This window comes from Lepidochelys olivacea, assembly GCF_965140295.1.
Source record: "Lepidochelys olivacea isolate rLepOli2 genome assembly, chromosome: 25".
NCBI lineage: Eukaryota > Metazoa > Chordata > Testudines > Cheloniidae > Lepidochelys > Lepidochelys olivacea.
The window spans coordinates 8,268,242-8,287,251 of record NC_140435.1 but is presented as its reverse complement, the minus strand read 5'-3'; the positions used below and the strand labels follow the sequence as shown (position 1 = coordinate 8,287,251).

Sequence of the window (19,010 nt, the reverse complement as noted above, 5' to 3'; positions counted from 1 at the left end):
TCCTCCGAAGGCATGGCCAGACCGATCAGACCATCCTGCCTATCTCCAGCCGCCTGCCCCGCAAAAGGCAGAGGTTGGCTTCAGCCCAGGAGTAGGAGGGTTAGAATCTCAGCTTTCATTAGCGGGGGAAAAGCCCTATAATCATAAGGGTCACAGAGAAAGGCATGAACGTGTGAGTAACGAATGCAGTGAGGTCTGAGAGCCTGCGGCCCACCAGCCCGAAACAGGGCCTCTGAGAGTGTGATATGCCCCGTTCCTGTTACTCAGCTGCCCAAGTAATGAATCCTTGCATCTTAATGTTTTTAACTGCTTCACTGATGAAAGCACACGAAAAAGGAGGGTCACAGTCACAGATCTGCCCGGAGTGCGGTTTCATTTTGATGCCATGAGCTGGTGGCATTTAGGAGATACCCTGATGCTTCCCCCACTTCGACCCTGGGAGCCACAAGGCCAACGTGGGGACTGGGCATGAGCCTCACCAGAGGGGCAACACACCCTGAAGAGCTCAGGGGCATCCCCCACGGAGCAGGAGAACAATCCTGGTTTGGTCAGAACGGTGAGTTGGGCCCCAGGGCTGTTTCTCCACTCTGCCTGTGGCCGTTTGTGACTGTCCATGCCCAGTGAGGGTGCTGCAAACACAGGGCCTTAGCAGGTGCTGAACTGGGTGCTGGGTGAGCTGGCCTGGCACATATAACTAGACCAAGGGTGGATGGGGGAAACGCAGGGATCTCCCACTGTGTGCAGGGTATCCTGGATAACCCGGGGGGGGGGGGGGGGGGGATTGTGAATTTGTGACAGGAGCTGGGGGAGAGGTCCTGGGCCCCTTTGATCTGGGCAGCCAAGGGGAAAGAGGAAGGGCATGTGCCCCGTGGGCCTAGTCCAGAGGCCACAGGGATGGAGAATTGGAGACACACTCCACATCATGGTGATCAGAGGAGACCCATGTCCACGCGTGGGGGGCGAGGGGAGGCTCCAGGGTCTCCGGAGCTTGGCTGGTCCGAGAGGAGATCACAGGCTGTGCCGGCTTTAGGGGCGGGCTGGGAGGCCAGAAGCAGCATGGCACTGGTGGGAAGGGGTCGCACCCTGCTGCCGCTTGTGCCTGGGGGAGGGGGCTGCCGCCCGCCCTGTGCTGAGACGCGCGGAGTTGGGGGCGGGCCAGCAGCCGCCGCCGGCCCCTCTCCTCACCGGGGGCCATTACACCCCCCATGCGCTCCTCCCGCCGGCGTGTGGGCCGATGTGCCAAGAGGCGGAGCCTGGCGGAGAGTGGGGGGAGCCTTGGGCTGGGGGGCGGGGCCCGCCCCCCCCGCTTGCAGCCCACGCCCTGGGGCGGGCGGTGCGGTGCGTGCGCTCCCGGCGGGGCGGGGAAGGGTGTCCCGGTCTCTCTCCGTGCGCCAGGGCGCGGCGCAGCCACTCGGTGCGCTCGGAGGCGGAGCAGGGGCCACCCGAGCCTTAGCAGCCGCCGCTTTCTCGGCCGCCTGGAGACACAAAGGCTGCGGATCTCTCCCCGGAGCCGGGCGAGGCGAGTGGAGCAGCTCCGGGCCCCCCCTGTTCAGTCCCGCCGGGGCCCCCCTTGGAGAGCCATGTCCTGCCTGGATTACCTAGCTGCCGAGTGCCTGGTGTCTATCTCCAGCGGGGCTCTGATCCACCCCGCCGCCGCCTCCAGCCTCCCCAGCCCCGATCCCGCTAGCAGCGAGGACCGGGAGGTGCGGGACACGCTCCGGGGCGCAGCCCAGGCGGCGGCCGGCTGCAGGGCGCGCCCCGGTTCGGCGCACTCGGAGAGCAGCAACTCGTCCTCGTCGGCCGGAGGGGGGGACCTGGAGAGCGGCTACACCACCCTGTCCGACGGGGGCGGCGGACCCCAGCGCGCCCCGCTGCCCGGCCACAGCCCCAGCCTCTCCTCCCCGGGCAAGCGGCACCGCTGTCACTTCCAGGGCTGCTGCAAAGTTTATGGCAAATCGTCCCACCTGAAGGCGCATCTGAGGACGCACACAGGTGAGGCCGCCTCCCCCACTCTGCCCCTTCTCCCCGCGTGGGGACCCCACCTGCCCCCGACTCTGCCCCCTCCTTGCGCGGCCCCCCCCCCATCCTGCCTTCGCCGCTCTCCGCCGCCTCCGCTCTCACGCTCCTCCCCCGGCCCCACTTTCCTCCCCCCTGCTCCTGCGCGCGTGTTCTCCCTCCTCCCCCACCCACGAGGGGCCCCGCCTTTACCCACCTCCCCTTGCTCTTCCTGCACCCCCCTTTCCCTCCTGGGGTCCCGCCACCCCACTCCACCGCTCCAGTCCTTTCGCATCTCCCCGGTACCCCATGCCCCCCTCATGCCCATAGGTAGGACCCCCCCCCGTCGCTTTATCAGATGGTGGCTTTATCCTGCACCGATCTCCCTCCTTCGCCCCGGGGGCTGTGACCCCGCTTCCCAGGCACCCGCCCCCGTGACCTACCCCGGAGGCCTCCCTGTGGCTGGTGGGCGGGGGGGGGGGGCCACGGTGATGTCACTTCTTTTTGCTGGGGAGGGGGGGGGGGTTAAGCCGTCTGAAGTTGTGTCCAACCCCCGCCCCGCTGCGTGGAACAACGCCACTTAATTTCCATTGGCCTCAAATCCAAGAGTTGCAGCCCCAAAGGGTCATGGGGCTTGCCCAGGGCCCCAGTCTATTGCCCCTCCCCCCACCCTTCTGTGGGAAGGGCGGGGCTTGGGCTGTCAGGGGGGCGTGGCCCTGGCCTGTGACACGCTTCCCTTCCTTCTCTGCCATGCAACACTGTGCAGCTTTCTTTCTGTGTGCGTGGCGGGGGACTGGGACTGAAGTGTGTGCACACCAGGTCCTGGGGCCTGCTGCCCTGTGTGACCTGCTCCCCACGGATCTCTTCCATGGCCCCGGTTTCCGGGAGTAGCGCCCATCCCCGCTGACCTCTGGACGTGGCCGAAGCCCTTCGACTTTTGAAAGTGGCCCTGTGTGGCTTGTAGTCGGGGGCAGGGGGCCTGGCCTGCCCCCGAATCCCGGGGCTGGCGCTTCCTGCGCACTGAGTCTGTGGGGTGCAGCCGGCTCTCGGGGAGGCACAGGGTACGTCACAGGAATCCCTAGGGCAGCTCTCCCCTGGGCACGAGGTCGCCTGGTGCCTCTCTGCCTAAGGTGGTGGGTGGGGCTGGTGAGAGGCAGGAGGCAGAAATGGAAGTGAAGGGGGAGGGGGCAAAATCCCAGCACAGGGCGGAAGCTTCCTGGTTTCCTGCTTCTCTGTCTCGCCCTGGTGCACTGGGGAGGCTGCTGCACGTGCATTGGTGCCAGGCAAGGAGGGTGGAGCATTGGCACCGAACAGAGCAGAGGAGATCAGGGAGGGAGTGTGATTAATTCCCTCCCCCCCCTTGTTTCTAATTGGGCAGGGTGGCAGCATGGGGGAGGAAAGATAAGAGGCCCTTCATTAGTAAGCCTTGGTTCTAGCCACTGGGCGAACAGGGCAGGGGCTGAATGAGTGTCTGGGTTACTGTTCTTAAGCGTGGGTTCAGTGGGCCTTACCTGCGGATTCTTGGGGAGACGGAGGCCAGGTACTGGAGACCACCCCAGGGATGCGCTCTTCGTGCGGATGCAGCTTATATCCTCAACGCTGTGTGCTCCCTCAAGTGAAATAAGCTGGCCCGATAAAACTGCACTTCTTTGCGGCGATAACTGTGCCTATATGAGGGGCCCGCTGAGTCGGTCAGAGATCGCACCCCTGACCGACGTGGGGATGCTGGCGGAAGTCTGTTGTGTTGATCAGGCCTGCCTGGCCCCGAGCCGTGAGCTGGTCGTGTCACTGACCCCTTTTGCAGTGTTAAACTCACACCTAATGTAAACTGCACGGAAATATATGGTAGGGAGTGGCTTATTGTTAGGATGATCTTTACCGGCCCATTGTGGGGAGTCTTGCAATCCAGCGTTAGGAAGCGTTTGGATCCAGGACTTCTTTTTGGTCTTGGCAGGCATCATTCACAGAGTTCAGATCTGGACTGCTGCCAACCCAGAGGCCGTGAAAGTTTGGGGTTATACGGAGACCCAAAGCAATTGGGGCCCAACTCTCCTCTCTCTCCCCAGGGAATCGGTGGGGTCAGGTGGGTTTGTGGGAGATTGGGAGTGGGCCTGCAGTGTCTCTGCCCAACCTCAGGAGGAGCAGAGGGTCTCATGGAGTCGGCAGCTTCTTCCCACAGTTGCCACCATAGTTATCAGTCAGCAAGATGCCGAGGCGTGAAACCTGGCGTCCCCAGTGAGGATGCATTGAAAGCCATGGCTGGCTTCTTCACTCCAAGTGCTCCTAGGCACCATAACGATGGTGGCACCAGTTGGGAGCAACTGCCTGCAATTATCTGCTGTCCGACATGACCCATGAGCCTTGATCAATGGTGTGTATAATCAGTTGTGTTGGTGGGGGTGTTGGTTTAGCTTTGCTGAGAGCACATTGTTGTCCTTTGATTTCAGTGTGGAACTGCCATGCTGGTTCGCTGGCTCCCTGTTACCACGGAGGATGGGGGCTGGACCTTGGGAGTGACCTCTCCTGGTCTGCGTGGAGAGAGACCTGGTCAACGGGCCTCACCCTGACTGGGGTAGTTACACTGATGATGTGCACCAGTGCAGAGCCCTACTGTAGAAGTGCGGATGCACTGATGTATGGTGACCTGCCTGGGTTCACCATCCTCTGGCTTCAGATAAGGCCACAACAGCAGTGAGTTCTGAGGGCTGACCATATGCTGGATTAATTTAGGCAGGGTAGTAGCTGGCTAATGGTAATGTGCATATGTAAAGGGGGCCCTCCTGGGGTGTAATACTCATCCCCAGTGTGATAAAGTCTCTCCCAAATTAGAGCCTGGAAGAGATCTACTGGTGTGGCTTGAAAAATGCCCCAGCCCACAGTGAATAGGAAACTTGCCCTGCGGCGTCTGGAGTGGGGATGTGAAGCCATTGGTCCGTGCAGTATTCGAGGGCTGGACTATACGGTTTTTGCCCTGGTATAACTATGGGTATGTCTGCACTATGGGGACTATATTGGCATAGCTGTGCCAGCATAACCCCGTAGTGTAGACACAGCTGTACAGAACGGGGTTCTTCCGTCAGTGCAGGGACCCCACCTCTCCGAGTGACAGCAGCTTTCTCCCTTCACCTAGCTGTGTCTACTCCGGGAGATAGGGCTGTGTCGCTCAAGGTTGTGGATTTTGCACACCTCGAGAGACGTAGCTATATCGAGCTAGATTTTAGGTGTAGAACAGGCCCCAAATTGGGGTCCCGTGGTGCTAGGAGCTGTACGGACCCGAGGAGCGGACAGAAGATTGAGCAGTTTTACTAAAATTCCTCTGAAGCCCTTTGAAATCCCCATGGTGGGCAGGTTCTGCCTGGTTTTCCCTACTCCTTCCCTCATGTGTCCTTGGGGTGTGGCTTGCTCCCCTTGCACACGTGCATGCACACCCACTCCTTTTGCACGCTCACCGAATGCCCAGAGCAGTGTCAACATCCCCACTGTACCATTTCCACGATGTCTGTGCCCCAGATGCCTGCCACGATGTTTTTGGCCTAGCTATCTGCCAGTTTCTTCCTCCTGTTGGGGTTGTAAGACGGGGGGAGAGGAGCAAGAAGTATCCTTGGCTTGTCCTTCATCTCTCCTGTGTAGAGCCAGTGTCCCCGGGGCCTGCTCAGTGCTTGGCCCACTCTTGCTAAAATTGTAGCAATTAGGCACCCAACTGGTCTTTTACGACCCAAGGAAGCTGGTCACCTAGATCCTATGAGAGGGCTGAGGAAGGGGTCTGCCATGTCAAGATGCTGACTGCTCGTGACTCTGGTTGAGGTCAACGGGCGTTGTGGGTGCTCTGGAAACCAGGCTTTGTACTGGGTACCCTTCCGGTCGAGCGCTTCGGGTTCCAGACCTGATCCAAAATGGCCTTGCCTGAAGCGCTTCCCGGATGCCTCCCATGACGTGTGTTGCTTTCCCTTTTGTGCTTAGGTGGGGCCGCTCCAGTTTTCCGCTGGGAGGGCCGCCCCCTGCCTCTGCTGGCCGGCTACGCCTCACGGGGTCCTGTGTCGGGGCGGACTGTGTGTGTCTCGCTTACCCCAAGCTGGCATCCCGGGGGGCTTTGCTCCCCCGCAGATTGGCTCTGGTGTGCCCGCAGAGAGGCAGCCGGACTCGGGCCCGTGGCATTGTGTGCTGGGCACTGAGCTGTGGGGTCTGCTGTCGCCTCGTTGGGGACAAAAGGCCCCATTGTGGTGTGATGGCTGGACTCGGGACGGTTTGAACTTGAAGAGGCAGCGTGGTTTGAAATAGAGGCACTAGGAGCTGGGGCGCTGTGGGGGGGGAGGGGAGGGGGTGTCACTCAGGACGTCAGCGGAGCCTCCCCCCCCCTCTACAAAGGAGCAGCTAGAGTGTGGCTGGGCTAGAGGGTTCTTGTAACCTGAGCCTCTGGTGGGAGGGAGGTGGGGAAAAGCCAGGTCCCCTGGGGGTGGTGGGGGGTTGGAGCCAGGCTGCTGGCAAAACAACCTAGGAAGCCCCAGGAGAGAAACCTGATTTCCTCAGTGGCTCCGTCCTCCCTTTCCAAGGAAAGTGGCTGCTGGGGGAGCGAGTTCGGCCTTTGCAGAGGGCTGGACCCAGAGGGCGAACAGAGAGGGATGGGGCAGCCTAGGTGCAAAGCCTTGGTGGCAGGAGGGAGCGGAGGAGGGGAAGGCTGAGGCCCTTACGTGGATCAATGTCGGAGCCAGCCCTTTGCTAAGGCCTCTCCTCTGGTAGCACCCTAGTGAGTGGGAGATGCCCAGAGACAGGCGAGAACCTACAGAACAGCCGTCCCCAGTGTGGAGGGGGACAGAGACCGTCCAGCAGGAAGTCCTTACATTTGGTCCCTGGATGCCACGGTGTCTCCAGAGTCCCAGTCCACTAGGCCACCCTGCCCCCTGTTTTGAACACCTCGTTTCTCTCTTGGGGTCTCCACCGCTGCACCCCCTCTCCCCAGAAGCACAGCGTGGTTGGGTGACTCACCGAAGCTCGTGCTGTGAGTCAGTGGCAGAGCCGGGAATCGAACAGCAGCATTCTCGCTCCCAGCCCCCTGCCTTGTTGACTGTAGGTCCTGCAGGTAAACAGAGCTGCACGGGAGCTGCCTGGGATTTTCAGAGCCCCCGAGGGAGTTACTCTCGACTCCCCCCCCCGACCGTCAGGGCGATGTGGACGCCTGACTCCGGCAGCTCCTGTGCATGCCCCGGTCGCAGCAGGGGGGCAGCTGGTTCTTCCATGGCCTGGGGAGGGGGTGTGTGTGTGTTGGAAGCGTGTGGCAATTGGTGTGTGCTTGCCTGGAGGTGGCACGGTTGGTACCGAGCATGGAGAGTGCCCGATCGCAGCGTCCGAGGGGTGCGGAACCTGGGGTCTAAACTGCTTGACGCCGTCCCCTTTAAATCCCGGCTGTTAGGAAACCCCCTGAGTGGCGAGATTATCTCTGCACTGGGCTGAACTGCGGGGGCTGGAGCTGCCCTAAGATGCCTGGGTTGGGCCCTGACAGACCCCTCGCCCCTACTCCTTCTCCTCTGCCTTTGGACCATCCTGTGGGCACAGTCCCGGACGCCCTGGTTCTGGAGCAGGGCTTGAACCGCTGAACGAAAGCACAGGACGTGGAGGAGGGGGCAGCCTCCATGCTCCGGGAGGGCTTGCGGTGCCGCAGAGCTGGATGATCCCGTGCCGACGGAGCCTCTGTCCTCGTCTCACCCTGCTGCTGCGACGGAGCTGGCTCAGGGCTGGTGACACAGATGGTGTGTGAGATTCCCTGGCTGCACGCGGCGTCGGGAGCCCATGTCTCTTCTGGAGCGCAGGCGGGAGAGGGAGTCGCTTGCATGTGGCGTTAACCCATGGAGTTCCCAAAGCAGCTCCTGGCGCTGCCCCCCGCCCCTGCCCACAAATCCCCTGCCAGGAATTAACCGTGCCTCTGTGAACCCAGAGCCAGGGCTGGGACCTCCGTCACTGGCTCCCACCCCCAGAGCAGCGACCCGGAGCCAGGGCCTTGTCCTCGCTGCCCTTCCTGTGCTGAATTCTTGCCCTGCCGGTGTTTGGGCCTCCCCTCTCCTCCCCTTCTAGAGAGGATCAGCCTGAGCTGTAATGTCTGGCCTGGGGCTCGGTCCTTTGGTGGCTTGGGTGAGGTGTTTTGTTCCTGGCTTTAATGTTTGTTTTTGCTCCAAGACAAAAGGGTTTCCCAAACCCTGCTGAGCTGGGCTGGCAGGATGAGTCATGGGGCAGTCCCCATGCTGCCTGTCAGCAGCCCCTGAGAGCTGCGGGGGAGGAAGGGGCGTGCAATTACTCCTAGCGGGGAGGGTTGCATTGAATTAGTCGGGTGGGCCTGGTCTCACGCCCTCTGAAGTTCAAAGGTTAGGGCCTCCTCTCTGCCCCTCACCTGGGCCCCCTGGCATTGAACGATGCCGTGGCCGTAGCCAAGGGGAAACCCAAGTGTTTAGCTTGGCAAGCCGTGGGCAGCTTCGCTCACGTGGCAGCAGAGGCAGGCCGGGCATGCGCTCGGGGCAGCGAACCACGACTCAAGATGCCTTGGTCCCATTAGCAACTCTGCTGCCGGTGTCCGCTGTGACCTTGTGCGGGTGACCTCTGGGCCCCCCCTCCACCCTCCAGCTAAGTGTCAGTGGCATTTGCCCACCTGGGTGCAGTTCAGTGTCCATTCAGTGCCTTGCAGTGACCAGAAAGCGCTGTGGGTATGCTCTGTATGGGCTGGATGCGCTGGGAGGGGCCGTGGGCTTTATGCGGGTAGGGATGGTGAAATGAACAGGGATCAGAGCAGATCTTCCTGGATTTAGCCCCTTGCACAGGATGCTGGTTCTAAAAGCTGTCCAGGCCCAGCGCCGCCGGGGAGCACCCCTGCAAGGAGACCAGCCCACCCTGCTCTCTGTTGGCGGCTAGCCTAGCCTGTGTCCCCTTCGAGTCACAGCCCGCTGGCAAACCCAGCTGTAGCTGCTTTCCCCCACTGCTTGCTGTCCCCTGGCTTCCCCCTCCGTGCAGACAGCAGGCACAGCGTGGGAGGCAGGGGAGGGGCGGGAGGTTATGCCTGACCTGAGGAGCTTCTGACACTTATGCGGAGCGATGGGCCGGCTCCGACACCGCGCGGCTCTCTGGCCTCTTGTGTGACACAAGCTGTTCTCCAGGGCTGGGGGCTGGGCTGCAAATCCTGGGGCCTGAAGTGTGCGCTCCCATCCCCCGCTCTTGCCTCCTGCCCTGAGCGTCTGGCTCGCTCCGGTTCGAGGCAGGACAACCGAAGCAGCGGATGCATTTTGAGCAGGCGCCAGCTGGGGCCTGACGGTAGGCGTAAGTGGGCATAGATGGGCAGCGGGCATTTCTCTTCGTGTGCTGGGGAGGGGCGGCAGGGCTTGGCCTCCCTACCAAAGGGCTGGATCCAGGGGCAGGGACTCAAAGGGACGCTGACCAGTGTCTTAGGGCTGGTTTGCACTGAATACTTGCATTGGCGTAGCTACGTCTCTCCGGGTATGACAAATCCCCTCTCCCCCCACCCCCGGCCGTGCTGGGGCGATGGAAGAATTCTGCTGACCCCGCTACTGCCTCTCGGGGCGGGGGGTTAACCACAGGGACAGGAGAACCCCTCCCATTGCTGTCGCGAGTGTCTCTGCTGTCACGGTGTAAGAGTAGGCATACCATTGACTCGCACTGCGTGCTGCAGTCTTGGTGGGCACAGAGCAGCCGAACGCCTTTCCCGTCGAGTTACCAGGGTTTTCAGAGCACGTCCCGGACGTCAGGGAGCAAAGCTTTTCAAAACACAGAGGAAGTAGTGGTATCCCTGTTTCGCAGATGGGGAAACTGAGGCACAGGAGGGCCGTGACTTGCCCTGGGTGATGCTGTGGGTTGGTGGTAGAGCCAGGAATTCTTACAGCCCCTCACCCATCTAGCTGCTGCCCTGCGTCCCTCTTGTTTGTGCAGAATCTGAGCTGAGTAGAAGTATTTTAATGAAGAGGGCAAAGGAGGTGGGCCTTGAGAAGCGCAACGTGAAAGCGGCCAGTGGCTCGTGTGGGGATGCGAGCCTGGGAATACAGACAAGCAAACAAGACTTTCAAGGCATTCATTATTAATCGTCTGTGGAGGTGTTACTAATACAAAACTCCAGGCAGCAAAAACAAACCACATAATGCATCACAGGCGGGGCAGGGCCCTTCTCTTTCTGTGGTGGGGGCCTACTGCACGGGGGCCTCGCTAGGGTGACCAGATTTCCCTGAGTGAAAACAGGACTCTGTGCGAGGCCGGCCCAAGTCATCCTCGCCGCCCCCCCCGTCCCGCCCGCGTGGGACCAGCCCGACCTGCCTGGTGTTGCCACCTCCCCCGCCCCCCCCCCCGCAAACGTTCCTCCGTGCCCCCGTAGCAGGGCGGGCTCCACTCCTTTGGGCAAAACTGGGCATTGGTCCAGCTGATGATCAGTTGGTCAGAGCAAACCGGACCAGTGCCCAGTTTTGCCAAAAATGTCGGGACACCTGGGATGGGGCTTAAAAATGGGGATTGCCCCAGCCAAACCGGAACGTAGGGTCACCCTAGCCCGTGGCCCCTGATCGGAGCCGCCAGGTGCTACTGTAACGCTAATAAACATGCCTGTTAAATTCAGGTCAATGGTGGCCAATGATCTGTCAGATCTCCTAGGCACAGCTGCTATGACATGTGCTTAGCATGACTCTCTGAGAAGCCCTTCTGAAGTCCAAGGGAGCCCGGTTAAGCCTGCCAGGAGCGGTTTGCAGGGTTGGGGGGCTACAGGAATAAGCAAAGACTTTTGATTTTATTTTACCTTGAAAGGGTCCCCTGAACATCCCACGCTCCTCTGCCAAGCTTGGGCTGTGACTCACACTGGGGCTGGGAAAAAGCTCTTGAAATTGGAGCCGCTTCTGACGCCGCCCAACTCCTTTGCCCTGGGCTTACGCAAGTCAGGAGAAGCTATTTGTAACACCAGTGACGGGGGCTGTGTTTTCCTGTCGAAAACCGCTGTGTGAGATCGTGCCAACTGATGATTGTGCAGTCAGGGGAAAGCCTCTCGTGCGTGGGATTCACAGAGCAGGGTGATGTGGTTTAAATGTTTCATAGTCGTGTCGCTTACCAGGGACAAAGCTGTGAGTGGGGGAGGCTGGTCGCCCCAAATCTATGCTGACTTTAAAACCTTGACACTTGGCCACCTCATCATTCGACGACTGACAGATGGGTGAAGGAGCTTCTTTCTGGCCCGTGGAACTCCTTGCTACAAGGGATCACCAGGGTCAAGAGTTTTGCAGGATTAAAAAAAAGATCACCCAGAGTTCAACAGTGCGGTTTAAAGGTACAAGCATTTTGGCAGGGAGATAAACCCAACTCAGGGCATGAATTGGCTTCTGGCCATAGGGGTCAGGAGCCAGCTTTGCTGGGGGCAGATTACCCCATCACTGCTTGCTCCTCCTGCTGAAGCAGCTGGTGCTAACCACTGTTTGAGACAGGAGACTGGTCTAGAAGGGCCCCTGCTCTGATCCAGTCTGGCAGTTCCTCTGCAGTCCACCTGTGTCATACGTTGTGGAAAAAAAAAAACGTTTAAGGAAGTTTAACTTGGCCCTAGTCTCTGCCTCTGCACCTCTAGATGCAGGTGCTTCATTAACTGTCCAACTGCACAGTGGTAACCCGCTGATACGTGGCCTGGAGGGGTCAGTCAGGATCAGACCTGAAACAGCCATGGGTCCAGTGATCTTCCCCTCCTGGGCCTTGGGACCCTTCTGCTGGGGGCGAGGGGCTGGGTGGGTTAAACCGGAAGAAAGGACGCAAGTGGCAGATTGTGTTGGAATTTCGCTCACTGTTGATCCGGTGACGATCCTGTCACACTTGTGATTGCAGGAACCTGCTGTAGCCTGGAACGGAGCTTAGTGAGATTAAGCCCTGGGGTTCTCTCGGCGTCTCGCTGCAAGTGGCTCCCGGCTTTGTCAGCCCAACTGCCCCTTGTACAGGCCCCCAGGAACGCACGGCCCTTATGTCTCTAGTACTGACGCTCCTGGCCCCCTTGATCTCAATGGGGTGTCGGCTCTCTTCGAAATACCTTCAGTCCGGACAAGTTTGCGAGTCCAGGCATAGCCTACAGCTGACCAGCAGGGGGCGCCCTAGTAAGAGAGGCAGCAGTCACTGCGGGTGGAGCGAGATTGATGAACTGGGGTCTAGGCTGGAAGCCCTGTGCCCAGCATCTAATTAGTCTCTGGGGAGGCCGGAGCCGGCCGCATCTTAATTTGAGGTTTTAATTTTGCCTTCATCCTCTCTGGGTCTGTTTTTTTTAATTCTTGCTCAGGTCAGTTGCTTTGTGTCAGGATTAGGCAGATGGGGGCGGATTAGAACCAGCAAACGATCCCCAGGGGTTGGGTGGGCTTGAAACCCTTGGCTGAGCCTGTCTGCTGGGCACTTATAGAATCATAGAATATCAGGGTTGGAAGGGACCCCTGAAGGTCATCTAGTCCAACCCCCTGCTCGAAGCAGGACCAATTCCCAGTTAAATCACTTCCCACTTCTAGTCCCCGGGCCTGGCGTAGTCCTAGCTGTCCTCTCGGCTCGCCGGAGCGGGCTGCCCGTGGGCAGGGGGTGCATGCGGCATTTGTGTTTCCAGGGCTGTCTGTCCGGGGCGAGTGGGCATTGGGCCTGTCCCAGCACAGCGCCCCCTAGCCTCTCTCTTTCGCACAAGCCCTGCACCAGGGTCAGCCCAGAGCCGGGGGAGGTGGGTCTGTTGCAGGAGAACTGAACTGCCCCTTCCTGGGGAGAAAGGAGACTCCCCCCGATAGTCTGACCGGACCTGGTTTACCAGAGAATGGCTGTCGTGCCTGGTGCTATTCCCGATTTCTCCCTGCACCCAGCTCTGCTGCTGCCCCTCAGTCCTGCCCCACAGCCCCCGCTGCTGTTCCAGTTCAGTGCCTCCCGGCGTCCCAGTTCTGCTGCAGGGCGGTTCGGGGACACGGGGAGCAGAGCGAGGCGCACGCTCATGGTTCCCTGGTAACGCAACACATGAGACGCTGATCACAGCTGTCTGGGATCCGCTCTCTGACTCTGCGGGGGGGGAAAGACTCACATGGCAGAAGTATCCTCAAACCCAGGGAAATGTGGTGTGTGTCACCGTCCTTAATTAGAACAGGAGGACTTGTGGCACCTTAGAGACTAACAAATTTATTTGAGCATGAGCTTTTGTGAGCTACAGCTCACTTCATCGGATGCATACCGTGGAAAATACAGTGGGGAGATTTTATATACACAGAGAACATGAAACAATGGGTGTCACCATACACACTGTAATGAGAGTGATCACTTAAGGTGAGCTATTACCAGCAGGAGGCGGGCGGGAACGGACCTTTTGTAGTGATAATCAAGGTGGGCTATTTCCAGCAGTTCACAAGATCGTCTGAGGAACAGTGGGGGTGGGTGGGAGGGGAATAAACATGGGGAAATAGTTTTACTTTGTGTAATGACCCATCCACACCCAGTCAAGTTAATTGTATCCAGTTTGCAAATTAATTCCAATTCAGCAGTCTCTCCTTGGAGTCTGTTTCTGAAGTTTTTTTGTTCATGGATTATCAGGGTTGGAAGGGACCTCAGGAGGTCATCCAGTCCAACCCCCTGCTCAAAGCAGGACCAATCCCCAATTTTTGCCCCAGGTCCCTAAATGGCCCCCTCAAGGATTGAACTCACAATCCTGGGTTTAGCAGGCCAATGCTCAAACCACTGAGCTATCCCTCCCCCAAAGAATTGCAACTTTTAGGTCTGTAATCGAGTGACCAGAGAGATTGAAGTGTCCTTAATTAGCGTGCTGCCACCTAGCTGGGACACGGGAGATTGTTTTGGAGGGGTAGGAGCCAAAATGAATGATTAACTTTCCCTTTCTCTTTGCCTCGTTCTCCAAGCGGCATTGCTCTGAGCCCTTCCCCAGGTCAGTCCAGGGACTCGGAGCTCACACATGAGAGCTGCATGAGATCATGTCACTGGCCTGTCAAGCCAGCTGCCCCTGGCTAGAGCAAATGCCCAGAACTTGGAGCCTGCAACTCACAATGCACCTGGGTTGTTTGTCCAACACTGTTATTGGACCGGTGTGTGTAACACTGCCCTCCACTGGGTGGAATTGAAACTGCTCAGCTGTGTGTCATAGACCCTATAGGGTGAATGGCTAGTGGAGAGTCTCCTTGAGCTGAAGTGTTAAGAGCCTGTGCTGTTGGAGCAGGAGGACTGGGGGAGGCCAAAGGGGTCAGGGGTGGGGGGGGCACAGGGACCGTCTGGGGGAACCCAAAGGGGTGGGTTAGTGGTGGGGTGGGGGATATGGGAATTATGTGGAGGAGTCCAAAGGGGCCAGGGTGGGCCTGGGGACTGTCTGGGGGTCCTAAAGGGGTTGGGGTGGGGGGCACAGAGACTGCCTGGGGGAGTCCAAAGGGGTCGGGGCAGGGGGCACAGGGATGTCCCCCATGGGTTCCTTGCTGTGTCTCACCCTCTTCCCTTCCTTCCCCGCAGGTGAGAGGCCGTTCCCGTGCACCTGGCCCTACTGCTCCAAGAAGTTCGCGCGCTCGGACGAGCTGGCCCGCCACTACCGCACCCACACCGGGGAGAAGAAGTTCGCCTGCCCGCTCTGCGAGAAACGTTTCATGCGCAGTGACCACCTCACCAAGCATGCCCGCCGCCACCCCGCCTTCCACCCCTCCATGGTCAAGCGGCAGGGCTGCCCCAGCGTCTCCCCCAGCGACTCAGCGCCCGGCAGCCTGGCGGGGAGCCCCGTCGCCAGCCCTGCCCCCAGCCCAGCCAAGTTCCTGTAGGGGCTGGCGCTGCTCCGAGCGGGGAGCAAGTGGCACGGACCCCAAAAGGTGCCGCCTGGCCCAGGCCAGCCCAGGAAGCTGCTGAGAGGGCCCGGTGCCAAGGCTGCCCTTGGATCTGTCAGGGGAGTGAACCGTCCGCTCCTCCCTGATGGGGTCTTGCTTACGGGGCTCTTCCTCTCCGTGTTCTGGGTGTCTTCGAGCAGCGGCCTCTCCCCACCTGGCTTCGTGGTGACGTCCAGCGTCCCCCACCCCCGCCCTGCGTGGCACAACGGTCGGGCGTCCAGTCCCGCGGGCTGTGCTGTGCCCCCTTGATGGCTGTGGAAGGGGCTGATGGGAGGTGGCCACGACCTCGCCCCGGCTGCCGCCAGCCCCTTCCCGGGGCAGACTCCTGCATGGTGGTGGGACGTGGCACCTCTCCGGGAACCCCCGGCTACCACCGTGCCAGACTCTACCGGCTTGACTTGTTACGCCCTGGAGATGCTGAGGGGCAAATCAGGGCCCTTGCCGCCTCTCTGCAATGACACTTCCCCAGCAGGGGGCACCCTCGGGATGGTTCCAGCTTACACCTTGGGGGCCCCTTGACAAAGGCAGCTTAAACCAGGCCAGTTCTGCCCCCCGTCCGCAGAGGCCGTGACTGCTTCACTCTTGGGACAGAAGGCTGCTCAGGGAGGAGACGGCCAGTGGCCGAAGTCCCCTGCGTCTCCCTCTTCCCCTCCCCTTCTGGAAACCAGGACCTGCTCCCCTGAAATTCTCCCCTCTGCCTCTGCGGGAAGCCCAGCATATCTATATCTATATATAGATATCTCCCTCCCGCTCCCTCTCCCAGAGGGGAATTCTGAATATTTATTTATACGGACTGATGCCCCCCAGCTGCAACCTTCTGAGGCCTTTGCAAGCTGTGGGTGTCTGGCCAGTGGACACAGACTGAGTGACTGGCACTGGGTGGGTCATGTACCTTTCGAGTGACTCTCAGTCCAGTCCTTGCCATGGGGTGGGGCTGGGCTTTTTAGGCAGGAATCTATTTATGGACAGAATCGGTTTTTATAGCTGTGGAATCAGGGGGCGGGGGTAAAGAGGGAGGGTGTGACAGGCGCTTCAGCCAGCCTCTTTAAAGGGGGTGCGGGTTGAGAATTTGTCTACGCAGCATATTGCTGCTGGATCCTGGCCGTGTGCAGCTGTTTTAAGGGGAGCTTGGGCCTGCGTTTAGGTTCTTGGTGATTTGGGGGTTGCCACAGATTTTCCGCGCTCCACCGGAGACCTGAAAACTTGTAATTTAATTTTTTCCCCAAAGAGTGCTCAGCACTTTAAAGACACAGGGAGCCCCTTTGAGGTGGGTCAGGTGGGGTGCCCCAAAAATCAGTCAGTCACTGCTGGAAATATAGGGCTAAGTGACTGGAGTCCATCGAGAGCAGGCCTGTCCCAGAACTGCACTAGGTCAAGTGCATTGATCAGAGTGGACTAGTTTATTGGCCCAACAGTGGTTACATAGCAGCCTTTCTCAGCCAAGTGGGACGCTCCATTTGACTCTGCCGCAAGTAGCCGCACTGAAGTCCCTAAGAGTGTGTCTACACTCAACCTGCTGCAGCTGCATTGGTGGAACGCTTGGTGTAGACCCCACCTATGCCGAGGGGAGGGCTTCTCCCGTTGTTCTTGGCAGTCCACCTTCCCGAGAGGTGGAAGCTAGGTCGACGGATGAATTCTTCCATCGCCCGAGTGCTGACTGCACCAGGGGTTTGGTCGGCTTAACTACGCCGCTCGGGCGTGGATTTTTTCACGCCCGGCAGAGGCGTAGCTGTGCTGGTGTAAGTTCCCAGTGTAGACCCAGCCCGGAGGTAGGTCGGGGCTGCAGGGTGGGGTGCGGTAATGCCCCTGGTTGAGTCAGCTACGAGGATTGAACTTGGGACCTCTGGCTCTAAAACCAGTGAGTGTGTCGCCTGAGCTAAGCGCCCAGCTCCGTTCGTTCTGTCGCAGGAGCGGACTCTGGGGTCTGACCACTAGAGGGGGACAAGGAGCTGCCCCGCGTGATTTTGTAGACGCGGGTGTTCTGCCTGCACTGGGGATCGACCGGGCTGGAAGCTCGTGTGCCACTGGCCAGAAGGTTGAACATCAGCTATCCCCACGAAACCTGGAGCCTTCCAGGGCTTCAGCTTGAGCCCAGGCCGATTGGCCTTGGTGGAGCGAGTTTTTTGGGTCACAGGCAGTTCCCGGGGTCCCACCGCCTGGGTAACAAAGCCATCGGTGTAGCTGGCATGGCTCTCCCCTCCTGCGTTGGACCAAGGAGGGAACTGGCCCTACCAGTGCCCACACCGCACCTGTTCTGGGCATAGGCTGCTCTGCACCCACGCCTCTCTCAAGCATTACAATCCAGGCATGCTTTAGATCAGGAAGCAAACCCCCTCCCCCCAGTGCTTTCCCTGGGCTCTGTGGAGAGAATCTCGCCCCCGGGAACGTTTCAGAGACGTGTCTGGGATGGGTCTGCTGGGTGTTCCTCAAGCTTGGAACAGCTGGGAGTCGGACCCCTTTGCCCCAACTCCGTATTCCACGTGGCCCCTGGGTCCCAGCTCTGCAGGACCAATCTCCAGTGGCGTTGGACTGTCTCAAATGGCCCAGGTCGTTGGACTGTCTCGAAGAAGCCAGCAGCTTGCTGGGATTGGGGCCCGATCTTGCAGCGGCCAGGATTCCGGCGACAGAGCTCGAGGACTGTGCGGAGCTCCTCTGGCTGGACCTTGTCTCTGGCCTCCTGAACTGGGGCTGCCGGGAAGAGACGCCAGCCCAGCTGGAGGACCCTGGTTCTGGGAGCAGCGGCCGCCTCTCGGGGCGGCTCGCCAAAGGCCACCTTTAAAATACACTGAAACGTACTGCATTAGCCAGCATGTCCCTTCTCACGTCAGTGTTGTGCAATGGGACTTGGCATCCTTTCCTGTCCGTGCACATCAAGCCAGGCTTTGCAGCTCACAAATTGACTGGCCTTTTGGGAGCTGCCTGTCTGTCTCTCTCCTGCTTTCCGCTGATGCTTCAGGGGGGATCTGTTTCCAGCAAGAACTGTTGAAGGAGCCCAACCTTTCCCACCAGCTGTCTCATGCAAGGGTGTCGCTGGGTGACTATTCTCTGGGGCGGTCCCAGGGCCCCTGTGATGGGGATAGGGCGGGGGGGGGAGTGGCTTATGAATGGCTAAGTGGGTGGAGGAGGAGAGGAAAGGAGGGCACTTAATGGACCAGTGAGGAGAGGGCAAAAGCAGGTGATCTAGAAACAACCTTTCAGGAAGGGCTCCATGGCTGGGGCGTGAAGTGGTTAGTGGCCTGAGCTGGTGCGGGTGAGGCTGGCGTCTCCCCTCCCCAGATAAACCTGGCGCCGGGCTATCACTGGCTCTTTCCTCTGCAGCAGCCAGCGGTGTCTCCAGTTCGTAGCCCTGACCTGGAGCGATTCTGACCCAGCCCGCCTTAGCCGTCCTGCCCCAGTGCATGCTGGGTTCCCCGATGTTCCTGTCCTGTAGCGCTTGGCATCATTGCTGGCGTGGGGGGCGGGACTCAGGGGTAGGGGACCCTCGTAGGCTGGGCTGCTTTTGCTTAGTGTTGACGGCACCTGCGAAGGCAGATGTTGGTGACCCAAGGAAGCATCGCTGAAGCCTGCGGGCTGCCCTGGGTCCCTGCTGACCCATACGCAGCCAGTGACCTGCATGGCCTCAGTTTCCCCACCGTGGTGAGAGGTGGCCATAGCACTGAGCAGGGCCACTTGGCCCCCACCGAAGCTAGATCAGGAAGGGCCCTGTTATAACCTGGGCAGTGGGTGTGTGGTCCCTTCCAAGGAGAGGGACTGGCAGAACGCCGTGTTGTGGGGGAGGAGGGGGTCCAGTGAACTGGGGGTGGGGGGAGGGGCTACACTGCCTCCACCAGCTGAAATTCCCTTTGTGGCGTGTGGGGAGATTCTCTGTGGGGACTTGCCAGCTGGTTATTAAAGGCCGTTTGTGCAGCACGGGGCCACCTTGGCAGCCTGGAGATGCCAGCCCTCCCCTCCCCAGCTCCAAAGGGGTCCTCCCCCAGCCTCCATGCACTTATTTCCTCCTTATTTATTACTGATTTCTCCCTTTTCCCCCAAGGAGTTGAACTGGAATAGGCCCTTTAAGAATACAATGCAGTCGCCCCCCCCAGACGCTGCCGTAGGTTGCCACAAGCGGCGGTGTGTTTGCCCCTCTGGTAATGTAGGTTCTCTGTATTCTGCCCTCCGCCCCTGGCATTTCCTTGGGGG

At 59.7% G+C, this 19,010-nt stretch overlaps 1 protein-coding gene across 1 annotated transcript; it reads left to right on the top strand.

The window, feature by feature from the left end:
- Positions 1-1,350: 1,350 nt before the first annotated feature.
- On the top strand, positions 1,351-18,605 carry KLF16 (KLF transcription factor 16). The gene is made up of 2 exons (XM_084614436.1): positions 1,351-1,992; positions 14,467-18,605. Exons 1-2 carry the CDS (start codon positions 1,581-1,583, stop codon positions 14,763-14,765), a joined length of 711 nt encoding a protein of 236 aa, XP_084470562.1. The 5' UTR covers positions 1,351-1,580; the 3' UTR covers positions 14,766-18,605.
- The last annotated feature ends 405 nt before the right edge of the window (positions 18,606-19,010 follow it).

Excerpts from the sequence above, each read along its gene's own strand:
- KLF16 (XM_084614436.1), top strand. The coding sequence starts at position 1,581 with ATGTCCTGCCTGGATTACCTAGCTGCCGAGTGCCTGGTGTCTATCTCC. Across the intron at positions 1,993-14,466 it reads GCATCTGAGGACGCACACAG|GTGAGAGGCCGTTCCCGTGC; the intron begins GTGAGGCCGCCT and ends CCTTCCCCGCAG.